Source organism: Cenococcum geophilum, assembly GCF_001692895.1.
Source record: "Cenococcum geophilum 1.58 unplaced genomic scaffold K441scaffold_35, whole genome shotgun sequence".
Taxonomy (NCBI): domain Eukaryota; kingdom Fungi; phylum Ascomycota; class Dothideomycetes; order Gloniales; family Gloniaceae; genus Cenococcum; species Cenococcum geophilum.
Window position 1 is genome coordinate 1,429,897 of NW_027137593.1, and position 17,255 is coordinate 1,447,151.

General features: G+C 46.8%; 4 protein-coding genes across 4 annotated transcripts; 1 reads left to right on the top strand and 3 right to left on the bottom strand.

Moving 5' to 3' along the window:
* Positions 1–4,002: 4,002 nt before the first annotated feature.
* K441DRAFT_728136 (PP2C-domain-containing protein) lies at positions 4,003–7,145 on the bottom strand (the record flags this gene model as incomplete). The annotated part of the gene is made up of 4 exons (XM_067654172.1): positions 4,003–4,749; positions 4,809–6,259; positions 6,663–6,823; positions 7,096–7,145. 4 exons carry the CDS (start codon positions 7,143–7,145, stop codon positions 4,372–4,374), a joined length of 2,040 nt encoding a protein of 679 aa, XP_067501438.1. The 3' UTR covers positions 4,003–4,371.
* Positions 7,146–7,269: 124 nt separating this feature from the next.
* On the bottom strand, positions 7,270–8,856 carry K441DRAFT_698178 (SNF7 family protein). The gene is made up of 7 exons (XM_067653043.1): positions 8,829–8,856; positions 8,546–8,762; positions 8,277–8,491; positions 8,129–8,189; positions 8,014–8,077; positions 7,767–7,975; positions 7,270–7,715 (listed from the first exon to the last, which is right to left on the bottom strand). The coding sequence occupies exons 2-7, from the start codon at positions 8,549–8,551 to the stop codon at positions 7,593–7,595; spliced, it is 678 nt and encodes a 225-aa protein (XP_067501439.1). The 5' UTR covers positions 8,552–8,762; positions 8,829–8,856; the 3' UTR covers positions 7,270–7,592.
* Positions 8,857–8,957: 101 nt separating this feature from the next.
* On the top strand, positions 8,958–14,955 carry K441DRAFT_706977 (uncharacterized protein; the record flags this gene model as incomplete). Its single annotated transcript, XM_067653697.1, has 7 exons — positions 8,958–9,319; positions 9,381–9,429; positions 9,480–11,614; positions 11,665–11,975; positions 12,450–13,141; positions 13,191–13,447; positions 13,478–14,955. The coding sequence occupies exons 1-7, from the start codon at positions 9,013–9,015 to the stop codon at positions 14,953–14,955; spliced, it is 5,229 nt and encodes a 1,742-aa protein (XP_067501440.1). The 5' UTR covers positions 8,958–9,012.
* A 345-nt stretch (positions 14,956–15,300) lies between these two features.
* On the bottom strand, positions 15,301–16,735 carry K441DRAFT_640828 (uncharacterized protein). Its single transcript, XM_067646629.1, has 2 exons — positions 16,291–16,735; positions 15,301–16,233 (listed from the first exon to the last, which is right to left on the bottom strand). The coding sequence occupies exons 1-2, from the start codon at positions 16,319–16,321 to the stop codon at positions 15,752–15,754; spliced, it is 513 nt and encodes a 170-aa protein (XP_067501441.1). The 5' UTR covers positions 16,322–16,735; the 3' UTR covers positions 15,301–15,751.
* Between the last annotated feature and the right edge of the window lie 520 nt (positions 16,736–17,255).

Genomic DNA, 17,255 nt, shown 5'->3' on the forward strand with positions numbered 1-17,255 from the left:
AGGTAAAGGTATTTACTCTAGAGTTAGCTAAAGTAGAGGTTAAAACTTAGTATCTATTACGGAATAAAGTATAAGGGATAGTGCAGCTTCTTTTACTAACTAGCTAACCTAGATTAATATCTAACATGTTAATCCCTTTTAACCCTAGAAAGGAGTCTTTCTCTAGGGTTCTTCTTTTTCTAACTCTGCGCTATCCTCCTAAATTAATAGAACCTTGTCCACTTTCGCGTTTATTAGGCAATCCTTTATATAGTAACCTTTCTGTCTATAAGAGAAGTAAGCTCCTTAATTACTAAGGGCCTATATATAGGGGTTACTATATATAGGCCGAGCATTTGCCGGACCTATGGTAGGGCTAGCCGTACGGCTAGCTGCTAAATTGGCGGTAGGCTATACAGGTGGTGCTGCGGGGGTTACCAATTGTGCTAGGGTATTATAGGCCGTTCTTATATTACTTATAGTCTAATTTAAAGGGTTTCTAGCTTTATACTATTTGGCGTATACTTTAATTCGGCGGAGGCCTTAGTTAATAGCTAAGCACTAGTCTATAAGTTCCTTTAGCGTCTATACAGTAGTAAAAACTAGTAGTACGGCTCGCTATAGGTCTAGGGTAAGCTTATTAAATAGGTTTAGCATTAGATCTTCCTAGGGAATTTAAGCCTGGCCAGCTAGGTGTAAAAAGCGGGTCTAAAAGGCTAAGAAGGTCTCTATCATTTTCATATTTAGGCTTTTATAATTAAGTTAGGCGTTTTATACTTTAAAGGGGTCCTTATAAATAGAAGATAGGTAGACGATTATCTCTTTTTTAGAGAGGAAGGGCTCTACTAAGTCCTATGCGTACCGCGGACGTAGGTGCGTCTGTGCGTCCCCGCCGGTACGGCCGAAGACGTAGGCTATTTTAGCCTAAGTGGTAGGGAAGTAGTCCGTATTAACTTTAAGCTTATTCTATAATTAAAGCTTCTAATTATTAAATATAGGGTTGGTTCCGTCTGTAAGTAATAGGGGGTCCGTAACCTTTACGGACCGCAATAATGCTAATGCTATATGTTAGGCTAGAGCCTTAAGAACTATAGCAAGTCTCTAGGTATCTGATAATTCCTTACTAGGCGTAGAGGGTTCTCTAGCTTTAAGTAGCTCTTAAAGTTATTTAATTTCGGCATTAGCTGCTATAAGCTCTACTTAGGAGTTTAAGTTAGTTACTATTTCACTATTAGAGGTATTTAAGGGTCTTACGGCTGCTTTGCCGGCTGCTATATTTCTTAGCATTATAGTACAGTTGTTAGGGTAACCTCTAGTAGGATTCTATAGGGGTTCTGGTCTATGCGTATTCTATAGGTCTTATTATTCTTTTTTGTTCTTTTAGTTCTAGTAATATTCTTTAGGTCTAATTCTATATTCTGTTCTAGTTTATAGTCCGTAGATATATTTAAGTTCCTTCTTAGAAAAAAAGGGTAGTTAAGCTTTAGATAATATTAGCGACTTAGTTAATTAAGGCACAAATACGGCAAGAGGGACGCGCAAGCCTATATAATTGGTAGTCTATAAATGAGGATCTAAAGCTAAAGAAAGGAAAGGAGAAGAAGAGCAGCGCCGGTCGAAGTAGGGTTCTTTTATGCGGCCCTCTAGTCACGTGACCGCGAAGTTCTGCCAAGTTCTGCCAGTGCCGTAACACATAATAGTTATACTATATATGCTTAATATAATAGATACCTTAAGTAATTATCTCCCTCCCTATATATATTAGAGCCCTATATTAAGGCATAAGATATATTATTATAAATAGTAGATATACCTCCGTCGCGCTGCGCGGCTCCCTACTCCGCAGCTTTCCTAAACATAAGGTTTTGTGCAGAGCCTCGTGCAGAGCTTCTCTATAGAACTTGTATTTAGGCTTGTTTTTGAAGGCCTTGTAAACGGCTTTGTATAGAGTTTTAAGCAGAGCTTTATATAGGCATTTGTACGGACATTTGTAGAGACGGTCGTTGTGAGGGGATCTTGTAGACAGGGGGCTATAAGGACACGATTGGAACAAGATAGATTGGTGAGAGAGACGAATCCTTGAGGAGGTAAGGCCTCTGGGATCGTGGAGACTATATACTACGGGCACGTGCCTCCGGCACGTGACCGGCGACCATCCGAGGGGCGTCCGGGGGTTGTCCTGAGGGCAACCCGAGGTGTCCGCAATAATATCCCTTACAGTCGTAGAGACGCTTATATAGACGATTATATGAGCAATTATAGAGCCGCTCTTAGAGACGATTATAGAGACTTCCTAGTATATTAGTGCTGCGTGTTAGTAGAACTTTGGAGTTCTGTGTCAAGCTTCGAGTGGAGCTCCAAGTAGAGTTTTGAGCTCAAGGGGGAGACCCCCTTGGACCTCCCTGCGCGCTGCGTGCTCCATTCACTGCGTGGCCAATTCACTGCGTGGGTAGAGCTCTTGTAGAGGCTTTGGTAGAGCGTTTAGTAGAGCGTTTAATAGAGCTTTGTCCTCCATATAGAGCTCCGTGCACGTTACCCCTTTCGCAGAGCTCTCTCAAAGCTCTTGCAAAGCTCGACGCCTCTACGCAGACGCAGAGCTTGAAATTCTATCAGGGCCTCCACCACAGCTTTCAGAGGGGTGCGAGATAGATTCATGGCGTAAGCGGAGAGTTATCTATAATTCTATGGAGCGATTTTCGTAATATCAGCAGGTGAAAAAATATTTGCATATAAACGGGGCGTAAATCCGTGAAGTTCGCCAAGCGTCGGGTAAGTCTTGTTGGAAAGATGCAGTCAAGCCTAATGCAAGGGCATTGCAGATTATCTCATAAATCAGACCCTCATTGGTACGTGCACTAAGCGCACGTGCGGGCATACTGCTCCTTATTAGCAAACGAATTCTCCCGGAGTGTGAGGCATATTTGCCTAGGTGTACGGTAGGGAGCAGGCAAGCCGAGCATGAGTCACGGAGAGTCGATGGAAGAGAGGATGATATGGTAAAGGTATGGCAATAGCCTCGTACAGAGACGCACCGATGAGGACAGGAGGGCTGCAAGCCCGAGGAGCTTATAAGGAGGTGCCAAGGGCCGAAGGCTAGCCTTGGCAGCCCCTAAGAGCCCCGGGGCGTGCACCCGAGTGAGGGGCCAAAAGAGCCCTTACACCGAGAGTCTGAGAGCTTATGGGCCTCATTTTGGTACAAACTAAAGGTTTTAAAAATCGAATTTTGTATATTTCTACGAGCGACGTCCTGACCATGAGAGTTATTATATATTTTATTAATGCAATAGATTCTTCAGGTAATTATATCTATATATTTATAGATTATAACTCCATACTAAGAATACTAGGGGGCGAGATACATCTTCGTGGATTTTAAACTAAAACCGACCGATTGCCTATATCTAACTTCTTATAAAATAAAGCTACGATATTGCCGTAACGTGGAGGCGATAGAGAAGATAAAGAGTTTTTAGCTTATAGTATTTTTGGTTGGTTCGCTTACGATAGCGCCTTTATCAGCGGCGCATGCGATAAGATAAATTGCAGATAAAAACAATTAATCCATATTTATATGCCATGACTATTTTCTCCGCGGTATTAGGCTCGGTTGTAACCATAGAAAACTGAGCCCGCGCTCCACTGATTATGGATTTTAGCATTACGCCCTACAGTTTCATTTACTGAGGAGGTCGTGCAGGGTGTTAATATAACCTAATGCTATCCCATGTGCTCTTTCAAATGTGGCCCGTGCACGAACACCAAAACATTAACAATCGTCTCTACAACCTATTATACAATATACACATCTCCGCGCATAGGCCTTGCTGGCAGGAACACCTCGATCGAATCAAGCTACAATAGGAACAGATTATATATAAAATCTAAGCTTTATTATCATAATACTAAGTTGCAATCAATTGATTAATCCACGGTTTCATTTTGCCAAGACTTGATTGAATCTAGAGCCCTTGGCCGGCTCGGTAAAAGGAGCACCTTTCTCAGGAACTGTGGGTCACAATAAGGCATGTAAAGACTCAACACTGTCATTTCGAGCACGCATAACAACCCGTATATTCCTATCCATCTCCAAGATACCACATATTCTAGCGAATGTGAAGCCCACACAATCCAGCATCGTACAGCCTCGCAACGCCCCACTCATGCCCGAACAAATTTGAACGCTGAATTGGTTAAAACAAAGGAAAACTTAAACAGCAGTCGAGAAATATGGTGGCCTTTTAGCATAAATCATGCACGGATAGACATAATAACTATGAAGGAACTCAGGTCAATATCTGTGACACCCCATCTCAAATAGTCACGAAGCGAAGCAAATTCCAGCATCAAGAGAGGAAGAAGGAAAGAGAAACAGCCAGGCGCCAAACTAAGGCCTCAGCTACTCTTCTGGGCTGTTTTTAGAGCCTCCGCATTTAGCTCAGGCCCCGGCTCTGATTCCTCCATAATCATATCAGCGACAACCTTTTCAACGGTCTCGCCAGAGTCGCCTAGCTGCTTCCTTGCTTGCGAAACTATAGCGTCTGCTTCGCTGATGCCACCTTTCGTACTGAACTGATCCCCATCGACCCCCATAGATGATTCATTCCTGCGTTGTTTCAGTGCTTTGTTGTCGAATCGTACTATCATGCATGATAAATTGTCGGTAGAGAATCGTGCAAGCGCGTGATCAACTAGTTGTTTTGATGCGGCTTGAGGGTCCTGAATATGGCGAACCAAATCTACAGCTTCCTGGTCGGAGCAAACATCCCACAACTAGATAGGTAAGGTGTTAGTATACACCAAACTAGGTGAATAAATGGAAATAGGCGTACCCCATCACATGCTAATATTAAAAACTCATCTTGGTCCGCCTGGATCACTGTTTCGGTAGTGTACGGGTGTCCAGTCACAAGATCCTTCATATAGGCATCCCCAAGCGCTCGTGTAACAGCCAAAACACCGTTCACGCGGTTGTTCAGGATTAGGCCGCCTGCGCTAGCTACACGTCGTCCCTCGTTCTCATCGCTACCCTTATGATCGTAGGACAGTCGAAGAGCTCTACCATTACGGCAAAGGACTATGCGCGCATCACCAACATTAGCAGTATAAAGCACCCGCTGACGGCTAGCGCTGTCCCGAAGTTTTGCTTCTGAAGGATGCTCAATACGTGATTCTGGGTAGGCGGGGGTAGCGGATGTGATATCAGGGTTTGTTTGAGATGAGACGGGTATTTCTGATGCTAAAGCCTGGGCCCCAGTGGACTCAGGAGCACTCCTAACTGCTGCCACGGCTGCTGGAGCATAGAGAATGGACCCAGTGCTGGACTGAGAATTCGGGACCCTGTCCTCCCATCTAAGAACAGCTATCACTGCAGTGCATCCGCTATTTTTCAAAGGAAGCTTCTCAAGTTGTTGATCAACGGCGGTAAAAGTTTGGTCCAGAAGTTCGGGAATTGGAGTATTAGGGTTCTTCCGAATTGTGTCTTCTAGCAAAAGATGCAATTTCTTCCCACACCAATCTGCCGCAAAAGTGCCTGCATGTCCGTCAAAAATCGCAAAATAGCCATTGTCAGTCTCCACAACCGGCTGTACGGCAGGATCTGATAGACTAGAACTAGAGTCAGAGACCGAATTTCTACTCCTAGAAGCAGTGTCTGGGCCATAAGCGGGTGCGGGTGTGCTCAAAAAGTTGTAAAGATACGCATGAGTATCCTCCATGGTTCTGCGACATTTCTTGTTCTTATCTTCGGTCACACCAACCCTGAACGTTGACCTTGGGCCAGGTGCCGACTCGCCTGCAGAGTTGTTCAAAGAGCCCTGAGGTACACTGAGTGCAGGGTCCGACTTGCCGAGCTTTTGTATGGGCGTTTGCGGAGTTTTGTCTGAGTTATTGGACGGCGATGTAGGGGAAGATCCATGGAGATGAAGCGACTGCTTCGCACTAGAAAGCATATCTCTCGCTCGTGAGACTCCACTACTCCTCCTCTTCTTTTCACCGCTGGGATTGCTATCATCATTTGCTTTCCGACTCGAGGGACTACCACTACCGCTGGACCTTTTTTCACCTCCATTATTTGGGTCATTGGAAACAACAGTGTTAGGTGGCTTTTGTACGTCCGTTATGGAAGTAGAGTCCACAGCGGTCTCATCTTCCTTTCCAGGTGTGGCAGAGGTGCCAAACATCCTGTTCAACAGTCCCCCTTGGCTGGAGAAACTCCTGCGCTTACTTCCTGCCAGGTTGATAACTCTGAAATAGAACTCTGCTTGAGTACCGTAGATCGAAACTACACGCGCTTAGGCTACTACGTCGGTGGCGGCTAGATTGTAGCGTCTAAGAGTCGTCGGACAGCGGGCACTCCGGAAAAAGTGATAATAAGCTGTATGTCTATTTGGGAGAATAGAGTCAGCAGGGTTCATCGGAATGGTCTCTATTTTGCGGGAAACGGAGGCCGGAGATGACGATGCACAGGGTATGTAAGGAAGCGGAAGAACGATCAAAGGCTCTATCGCGGAATCCCAGGCTCCACCAACGCGCAAATCGTCGGGGTGTTTGCAAGCCTATTGAACTAACAATTTGATCAAGGCAGGCTTCGCATCCCTAAGGCAATAATAGGTTTATGTGGCGGACGTGGAATAGCAAGAAGACGGACCCTGCACTGCAGATCCGGGACTAGCAAAATGACGTACGCAAAAGGTGGTGCACTTTGAAGGGTGTGGAGAATGGCAGAGCGGCAGTCTGGCGCAAGTTCTTGCGTCTACTTTTTGGAGGGCTATTGTAGAAGTTGACGAATGGGCGGTTGACAAAGCGCGTGCAGTTCTGAGGAGATGGAGGAGGGGTTGCGAAGGACCTAGGAGGATTTGTTCCTTAGAGCGAGTAGTGGGGAGGTTAGATCTCCGAATAGCCTCAACTCGTGGCGGTGCAATCGAGTACTAGCAGGAATCGGCCAAGGCAGACAAAGACAGACCGAAAAGTGGCAGTGCTGAATTTGAGAGATGCAGGGCGGCTTTCAGGCATCTGCCGTGACTTCAGGTTTGCTGAAAGGCAGGCTAACGATCACCTACGGCAATGGTTCATGTCATGGATCCGCGCTAACAGCGCTATTAAGAAATGTTCACTGACATTGTTCCACGGGCAATGCGGTGAAGTGCCCGTCTTCGGTTTTCAATCATGTGGCTTCAGGCCATTTTAACGTAAGGTCAAAACCCGCAGGCTTCGATACATCTTGCCTGTCACAGAACAGTGAGTATTCCGTTGCTCTCCCATCACAGCTCGGCTCCATAATATAGCATCGTAGTGGAATCCTCCCTATAGCACGAAATAACAGGATATAACTTAAAATGATACAGGCGCACTTATAGTGCTACAATATACGTACAGCGTGCCTTATAGCATTCGACTAAAACCGCTATATAAGGTCTCGGATAGATAGGTAGCAACACATATGTTTCTTTACGCATCAAACGCAGCAGATCATCAAGTCAAGACCCAGAAAGCTGGGAAAGCCTCTTTCTAAATTTCCAGCTGTCGGCTTAGATCTACCCTTCGCTGTCATTCGACTCCTAAACGCCATGGCTCCGGTGCAAGCCTACCATACTAAACGTGACTTCAAAATATTTTCATCGTCGAAGACTATCCAGCCTGGCCTGGAGGTCATCGTCACCTGGGTCTCCCCCAACAACCTGTGCCACTCTTCCATCTGCAACGGTGGTCTTCTGTAATCCAGACGGAGTTTCTCCGAGCTATAGGACATTTGTCAGCACAGAGATTGTAAAGAACGCCATCAGACGTACGGCTTGTCCAAGATCTATCCCTATCTCATCCAGAACTTGATTAACAACTTCCTCCCCCTCCTCCTCATCTTCCAGCCCTGTGACATCATCAATAGCGTCGTCCATCATCTCCTGTCGCTGGTCCATAATGTCGTTTTCCTTTTCAAACTCCATAGCGATTCGCTGAAGAGCTGGGAGATTCATTTGGCGGTTCATGCTACCTAACAAGGCTGGATTACGGTATTAGCATTAGTATAGTTGAACGAACAAGTGGATGATATACTAGTAGCGCCTTTCATAGACTGCATCATTTGTTCGTTGCTCCGCACCGTCTATAAATTAAATAAGAATTGCTTCGTAAAAAAGGAACCAAAGATATAAACCTGTATCCTCAACGAGATTGCTTGTAGCTGAGTCCGCATTTGATAGAACTTTTGAATGTACCTAGAGGCGACAGTGATCGTAAGCATGGTGTCCAAAGAAATGAATGCCTTTAGTATGACGAAAGCGCTGGCGACTCGTAATCCGTACCTTCTGGTCCGCACCAAGTCCTTTGCCTGAATTCTGAGAGGTCCCATTTGTCCATTTTTTGCGCTCTTCTTGATGTCCTGGACTAGCTTCTTCTCCTGATTCTCTAGTTTGACCCTTTCTCGATCCAACTCTCGCTGAGTCTTTTCAAGGGCTCTCTGATGCTTCCGCAGCCGCTCAGCTGGTGTCATGCGCTTGCCAAAGGCCCACTCAACGATCTGATGGCACTGTCAGTAGGCTGATCAAGAAGGTAGTGAGATCGCTATCCTGACATTCATCTTGCCCAAGCTTCAGATATTGAATATGCAGGAGGTGCAATGTGTGGGGTATATCTAATGTGTTGAACCGCAGTGGTATTGGGTTTGGTGGCTTGCTGCGGTGATAAGGCTATGAAGTCGGAGGCTGGCTTGCTTCTTAATGGCCTACCGACCTAAGCTCAAATTAGAACGCCCTGCAATTTTCAAAGTCTCGACACAGAGCTCTAGATATCTTCAAAGATGTTATGTTAGCGTATTTATATTAGATTTATAACTTATTAGATTAACGATTGCTTACCCTTTAATTTGTGGTGGCATTCGTAAAGATAGCGGCATAACTCCAAGCGTACAGCCGCGAAAGTCGCCTTGGCATTCGTCGCCACCGAAAAACGTCCGCGCATCATCAATCCCGCATTCCTCTCTTCCTCTACATCTCACGACATGCATCTTTACCCCCCAACGCATGTTCCGCTGCAGTCGCAATGAACCCAGATCGCCATTCAGATGATGGTCATGCCCCAGAAGGCTCTTCCTGCCGCACCGCGGACCCACAACCAGGCTCTATTCTTCCTCATCATGCACCCAGTCGTCCCAATTACATGACAGTTGGGTCGGGTTCGACCCCCGAAGCTGCGGCACGCCTTGTTGCGATGCTTGATGATGATTCTGGGTATGGAGGAAGTCTGGCAGACGGGGAGAGCCTCAGTCGAGGGTGGCACCCGGGACTCACGAGCGACCGGCCAACACCAAGCCATACGCCCGTTCTGCCGGGTGGGAACAATCCTAGCGGTACGCATATACAGCCCATAATAATAATTTTATGTAGCTAGGACTAATTATGTGTTCGCAGTTGAAAACGAAAGACGAACAGTTGCGAGCCATGTTCTACAACTCTACTAGTATAGTCACCTCCATCCAATCGATATTCTCTCGTACTAACCAAAACTAGCAACCAGAATAAGATAGCACTGGGCCGTGCAATTCACGGTACTATTGATACCTTAAGGAAATTCCAAGATATGAACTTAAAGTGGCCTGCACATTACCCTTCAGTTCAAACAGATCCTTCACCGCTATCTCAATCACGCAACGACCCCCGCCCCGACCTTCACCACACCCAATCAACACTTAACAGCCACCTTGATCTAGAGCAGGGCCCACCAAGGCCTCCAGGTCCCCGGCGTGCAGGTACTTCTCTTGGCGAGGACTCTACCCACGCCGAATCCAGCTCTGCCGCGGCTCGAAAACCAGTTACAGAACCCAGACTAGTTTCTCCACAGCTTGCCCATGACTTTTCAGTTTTAAAACTAGAATTGAAGATGGGAGGCCGAAACCAGACGGATCTTGTTCACTCGCTAGAAAAAGGCTCAATAGCATCCTTGCTTGATGGCCAAATCCAACAAAGTATCCGACATCTATATGCTCTAAAGGAAAGAATCGAAGACACTTCAAGTAAGGTCCTCGTAACTGGAGACCTTAACGCTGGAAAGTCGACGTTCTGTAACGCTCTGCTGCGTAGGAAGGTTCTTCCAGAGGACCAGCAACCATGCACCAGCATATTTTGTGAAGTGCTTGACTTCAGGGAGAACGGCAGTATTGAAGAAGTTCACGGGGTCCCCATCGGGTCCGTGTATAATCGGCATGACGAGAGTACTTACACGGTCTTCTCTTTAAATGAGCTCGAGAGAATTGTGACGGACAATGAACACTTCTCACAATGCAAAATATATGTCAAAGATATACGCTCTGTGGACGAATCTCTGCTTAACAATGGCGTCGTGGACATAGCACTTATCGACGCCCCGGGATTAAATAACGACTCGTTGAAGACCACAGCAGTATTCGCTAGGCAGGAAGAGATCGACGTCGTTGTTTTCGTGGTTTCTGCAGCAAATCACTTCACTTTATCTGCTAAAGAATTTATATTCAATGCTGCCCGCGAAAAGGCTTATATTTTCATGGTGGTAAACGGATTTGACAACATCAGAGATAAAAAGAGATGCCAGGAGATGATATTAAAACAAGTGGCACATTTGAGTCCCGCAACGTTCAAAGAATCCGCCGAACTTGTTCACTTTGTTTCTAGCAATGCCATTCCTGTCGCCACAACGGGTCTTCAGGGAGGTGATGGCGGGTCTTCTGGCTCCACTGGCTCTGGCTTCAATGGACTTAGTGATGAACCCGATGATGGAGACGACGACGATGATGACGATGATGAGCTGAAGGGCAAGCATGGTGAGCCCGGTTCCCCCGGAGGGAAAGGCAAAGGCAAGGAGCGTGAGAAAATACGGGACTTTGAAGAACTCGAAGCCTCTTTGCGGCGATTTGTTCTCGAGAAACGCGCACGGTCAAAATTGGCCCCTGCTAAAACGTACCTTATGAACGTTCTCAGTGACATTAACAGCCTTGCCTCGGTCAATCGGGATGTTGCCCAGGGAGAGCTGGACCGCGTGCGCAAGGAACTGGATGAACTAGAGCCAGCATATGAACAGTCTAAGAAATCGAGGACTGAAGCTGGCGAGGCTGTTGACCATACGGTCGAAGAAGTTACCTCCCAGGTCTACGGGTATACTAGGGACACACTCAACAGCTCAATTGAACAAATTGCGGAACGGGACCTTGGAATACCTTACCCTGGTCTACTGAGTGCCTATCAGTACGCTGAAGATATCAGAGACGCTATGCTCCAAGAAATTTCGGAGACTGCGAGATTGTGCGAAGAGCATGCCCGCAATCGAGCAGTGCAAGGCTTCAATGGAATCAAAAGCCTGGGGATTCTCCACCTCGGTAACAAACTATACGCTGACGTTATGTTTCTTCCTGAAAGGATGTTTAGGAAGCCTATGCATGCTCTCGCACGACAAGTTGACGTAGACGTTGAGTTATGGGATTTTTTCGACGTAGCAAACTTGTGGGAGCGGCAGGAAAAGGTTGCAGGGACAGGCATGGCAATGACAGTTGCGGGCGTCATTGGCAGTAGGATGGTCGGAGGCGTTGGTTGGCTCGATGGTGCTCTCGGTGCTATGAAGATCATGGGCTCTAACAACATGCGGAGGCTAATCCTTCCTGGCCTTATAGCGACTAGTAAGAGGGTACTTTTTTTGTCTTGTGTTCATGGCTAACTTTCATTATAGTGGTTATTGGGGTCTCCTACGCACTGACTTCTATACCTCGATCACTACCCCGTCGGCTGAGTGCTAAGCTGTCTACCCAACTCGCTGTGCTTGACTATACTCATACAAACGCATTGCGCATCAGCTCAGAAGTCCGCAGGGCGCTTAAGGGACCTGCAAATGACCTTCGCATCGGCCTGCAGCGAAGTGTAGAGAAGCTGCAGATCAAGAAGGAAGAAACAGCTAAATTTAGGACGGAGGCAGAAGTAGCGAGGAAGTACTTTGCGAATCTCGTTCGTGACAGTAATGACATTAAGCACGGCGTAGAACGAGTAGATCTCGAAGGGTCTCCACCTGGCCTAGCAGCCATGTATGGTAATTAACGACATGGAGAGCGGTTATAAGGGATTTGTTTCCGTGGTATAAACTTTGCCACTTCTGTCATTTCTAGAGTCTTTAACGGCATTGGGTTGGTGTTCGGTGATGGTATTCCCTCAAAGTCCGCTTTGGAATTTTTGGCTTTCAGCTTCTCGTGAAACCCTCAGTCCGCTGGAAGCAAGGCTACCGCAATTCCTCTCAGCACACCTAAGTACACGCATTGAATGCAGAAATCAAATTAGAAAACTTAGTATTGTTTAAATACTTCTGTGTGAAATCCCGACCGTGGTTGAGTCTTGTAATGAAATATAAGGTAGAGTATTATGTAATAAGGCCCAGCATTTACGATTTCCCTATGCGCTCAACATTGTCCTCACCTCTCTCCTCCAGCCCTCTCTATGGCTAGCGACGTTGAATCTGGGCGATAGATGGCGAACACGCGGGATCCTCGACCCTTTATTCTATTCTTAATACTCATATTTCTTTTGAATTCTGCAGAACAGCAACAACAATCCTTCGGTCCCCACTCTCGGTATGATGATGCCATCGCTCGAGAACGTGACGCACTGGATGTTCTGAACAAAACCCATTACGGAAGCTTTGATACTGAACAAGGAAGCTGGTTAAATCTGACAGGATTCAGACATGACGATGGGCTAGCCTGGAGTCTGTTCAAACCTGTTCAGCAGCGAGTGAGGGAACAAACGGTGGCTTTACTAGGGGCGCAAACCGAGGCATCGTTAAACGGCTCCCTAGAGGACTCCAGCTATACTGCCGTATACCACAATGTCACTGGCCACGTAAAGGGGGAGTGGGTACGGTCAAAAGTTGGCCATGGTCTACCTGCACCGCACCTCAACATCTCCTCCATGTTGCCGGAAAACGCCTATCCTTTCTCAGACTATGATAGAAACCTCACCGGCACCGGTGGTAGTGTGCGTCTCCACTTCAATGAGGCAGAAGGACGAACACGGGCAGATATGAATAAATCCATCTCTGACATCAGCGCTCGCATGGTCATTGGGGATGATACCTCTCTGGGGGACTGGTGGGAATTTACGCTTCATGGTGTACATTTCCTCAAGTTTGGGGGCATGTTACTAACGACTACAAGCGAGAAGTAAGTTCTTTCCACATTGTTCCCGCATGTTGTGTGCTCACAACCTTAGATTCTCCGGAATCTTTGCGCTTCCACATCTCACGTTAAATGAGCACCTCTACTCTATCTCTCAAGAGATATTAAATCTTACTATTCAAGATATGATTATACGTCAAACATCTCGGTCGGTCGTTACATCGAATCCATGGTCCTCTGCAGTAGATGGCTCAAGTGACAGCCTAGTACCGGCGCTGCATTGCGAGTATGTAGTGTATTTACAACAGCATCCAGTTCTCTTCCATTCTCCCTCCAAACTATACCCTAGCAGTAATCCGTACTATCTAAAGTTCATTGAAGATGAGCTGCGGTATCCCACCGGATCTCCCCTTCCTGGTCCGTCTCAGTTGTCTATGTCTATGGTTGCATTTTCGCCCGATTGTGGGTTCGTCATAGAATCAAAGGGACCTCCGGATTACACGCGGCAGGAAGGCTCTCATTTAAAGGGATCTAAACTCGACATATCCATGAGCTTGGCAAGACGTAGTACCCTCATTTTTGCCGTTGTGATAGCTGTGCAACTCATGTTCCTCGTGAGGCAAATGAAAGAAACATCGACACCATCTACACGCAGCCGTGTTGGCTTTTACACAATAGCTACGCTAGCTTTAGGGGACGGCTTCGCCTTTTTAACGCTTGTTTTCATGCACATCTACTCTGGGACATCGCTTCTCGCTTTGCATGCCACTACATTCCTCGCATTATTCTCGGTGGTTTTCGAGTTGAGATTTCTGATGGACATTTGGACTGTCCAGGCTACTGAACGGAGGCGGCAGGAAAGGCAGGAAGGCTCTGAAACCGCCACGAATTATATGAGTGCCCGAACACCCCAAGATATGCAGCCAATGGGACCAGTCATATCAGCTGCAGGTAGTGACAGCCTGCCACTGCCAGTTACAGCAAATCGACCTGGGGTAGATACCGGGACAACGCCTATCATTCTTCCACCTGATCAAGACGGAGATGAAGCAACGGAGAACACAAACGTCGCAGTTACTGGCGCGGCTGGAACCGCTCCAACTGGTGCTGAACTTGGCGCTCTATATACACGCTACTGCTTCCTCCTGTTCGTGACTTGCTTTCTAACTTTACACTCTACCTCTTGGCCCACCGCCGCTCGCTCTATTTACAGCAACACTCTTCTATTCATTTATCTGTCCTTCTGGTGTCCACAAATATACAGGAACATCATGCGCAATTGCAGAAAAGCTTTACGTTGGGACTTTGTCATCGGCCAAAGCGCTGTCCGACTAATTCCTATCACATATTTTTACGCAGTATCCGGTAACATCTTCTTTGCCCAAACTGACCTTCGAGCGCTATCGGTCTTGGTCGGATGGATCTGGATCCAGATCATGGCTCTTTTAAGCCAGGATATACTTGGCCCACGATTCTTTATCCGGGAAGGGTGGGCGCCACCCGCCTACGATTACCATCCTATCCTGCGGGAAGATGAGGAGGGCGCTAACATGCCCATCGGATCTACCCAATTGCCTGAAGATGATCCTGTGTCGCCTTCTGCCATAAAGCCAGGAGAGTCGAAGGAAAAGGGCAAGAAAATTTTCGACTGCACTATCTGCACCCAAGATATTGAGGTGTCAGTAATACCAGCTGGGGGCCCTGTTGAAGGCACCTCTGGCATCGGTGGCAACATCTTATCTCGGAGAGCGTATATGGTTACCCCATGTCGGCACATATTTCATACGCCGTGTCTTGAAGGCTGGATGAGATATCGATTGCAATGTCCTAACTGTCGCGACATTCTTCCCCCTCTCTGAATTATTCCAGAAGAATTCATGGACCGGATGGCTCGAAACATCTAATGCGCCTCCGAATTTGCATCAACACGCCAATCAAAAAGATTGAAGGATACGAAACACTTCTTTATCCTTTCAGTAAACTAAGCAACTACATAGTAATCAAAGTAGCCTTTTATTAATACTAGGCAACCATTTAAGATCGCAGTTGCTCGTCTAACTGACACCTGGAAAACTCGTTCACTTATACTTTAGTAATACTTGATTGGGTTCCGGTGTCTATGTTGTCTTGGAGAGTTACAAGGGCAAACATACGAATGATGAAAGCTGCACAAAAGCTTAGACCGATCCAGGGAGTGATCGTCTACAGTGCAGAAGAGTAACAATTAAATTGATCCGGTGTTGTTGTATCAACTCCCTGCCTAAAGAATCGGTTACCCCAAGTCTCAAGACTCTTTACATGAGTTGATGATGCTATATGTGATTTTACCTCCTTTAGATACCAATGATTCCTTAGCGGTTCCATTGAGCCACCTAGGTGTCTCTACACTTGCTCAATTAAACAATAGCGTTGTGCACCCTTCCCTACTACACCCCCAGGTGACCATCTTAAAATCGACCTTGACCTAAGCAACGAATCCTAATAAAAGGCGTAATACCATAAATAATTAGCCAACGCTAGCCCGAGGCGCGGACAAAGAACATTGAGATTTGAGGCCGCCTATTAACAGAAGCCGTGCTTTGCAGTAACAAAAGACACCAATCTCAATGATAGATCTAACAGCCAAAAGCACTAGAACCGCATCATTTGATATGTTTATGCCGTTGCATCTTCATCAAACGATAATTTGATGGTCTTCGCTTTCTTTTTCGGCTTGCCGACAGGCTTGCTGTTCCCGACTTTAACATCTACATCGTCATCTTCACCAATAACTTTGACGGCTTTCCTCTTCTTAAGGCCTTTTCCAATTTCCGTTAGCCGTTGCTTTGCTGATAGATCTCCCTTCTGGTTGGATGGATTATCTGCAGGTAGTGCAATGGTAGTAGATAAGCCCTCCTTTTCGTCAGCGTCCGCACTTTGAATTCCGCGCTCTTCGTTAAGGGTGTTTCCTGCTAACAGTGCTTCATATTCGGATTTTGACAGGGCCATGTTGCTATCTTCGAGAACATACGTTGGGCCATCATCCTCGTCTTCTTGCTTTTCCCGTTTCGGCCTTGCGAAAGGGCGATCATGGCGATCCGAGTCCGTACCGCTCACTTCACCTTTCAACCTCCGCAAGAAAGCAGGCTCTTTGGCATCTGTAGATATTACTATGTAAATAGTATGTTACAAACAACCACGCGGGGAGATAGTACCATAGCTGAGGTTTTTGGCTTTGAAGCTCATTTTTTTTACGACTAGACTTGTGTGGCAATAAATAGATATTTGCAAATTAGGTATTTTTCCTGTTTAGATACAGAGCATGATGATGTCACGTGGTGTTGAAGGCCTGATTAAAATTTTGGCTTGACGCGTAACCTCGACGGGTGGCTTCAAAGAGTGATACGAATTGACTTGGTCGACCTGGCCTTGGACTTCCCGAGCGTGCGAGCTTGTAATTAGTACCGTGAATGTATACAGATTAGACGCGCCGTGTGAGGGGCGCTATTGTTGAGGTGGCAATAGAAGTAGCAGCAAAATCGAAGGAAAGGGGCGCCCATTTAGGCGCGCTCTTGGCGAGGATCCAAGGCGGAATTGGCATGTCAATTTTGGTGTTGACCTCGATGGTGCTCCGTGATTGATAGTAGGACACATTGCTGTGTCTTACCCTCTTGCAACAAAGCGCCTTTAGGCTCAGATCTCTCCAGTATCGTTGTCGCTGCCGGACCGTTGTTCGTTGCCCGTCCCTTGTCTCTTGGCATCGACCTCCTGGGTGAGATACGCTTTCCTCACAACGGCGACACCTCAGCATCAAGACCTTCGTCTAGAAAAGTTTCACCCTTCCACCATACCGCTAACACCTCCCACCCACGACTCTAGCTCTGTCTCGCAATTCCTGTGGGCTTCACATTGGCGACCCTGCCACCCTCGCCGACGGGCACTTTCAGACCTGCTCACATTTTGGAGGATTCTCCAGCCGTTCGTTACTTGCCTCACCTCTTATCTACTTCAACATTCTGTTACGGAACGATCTCCCAGTCACATACGCCCTGCGCTGCTGGCTCCTAGTTCCCTCCGTTCTGATCTTGGTCTTCTTGTAGAGCATTCTGCTCCACTGGCTGGATCCAGAGCGGCATAGTCGCAGCACTTCCCCCGGGCTAAATTGACGCGCCATCGACAT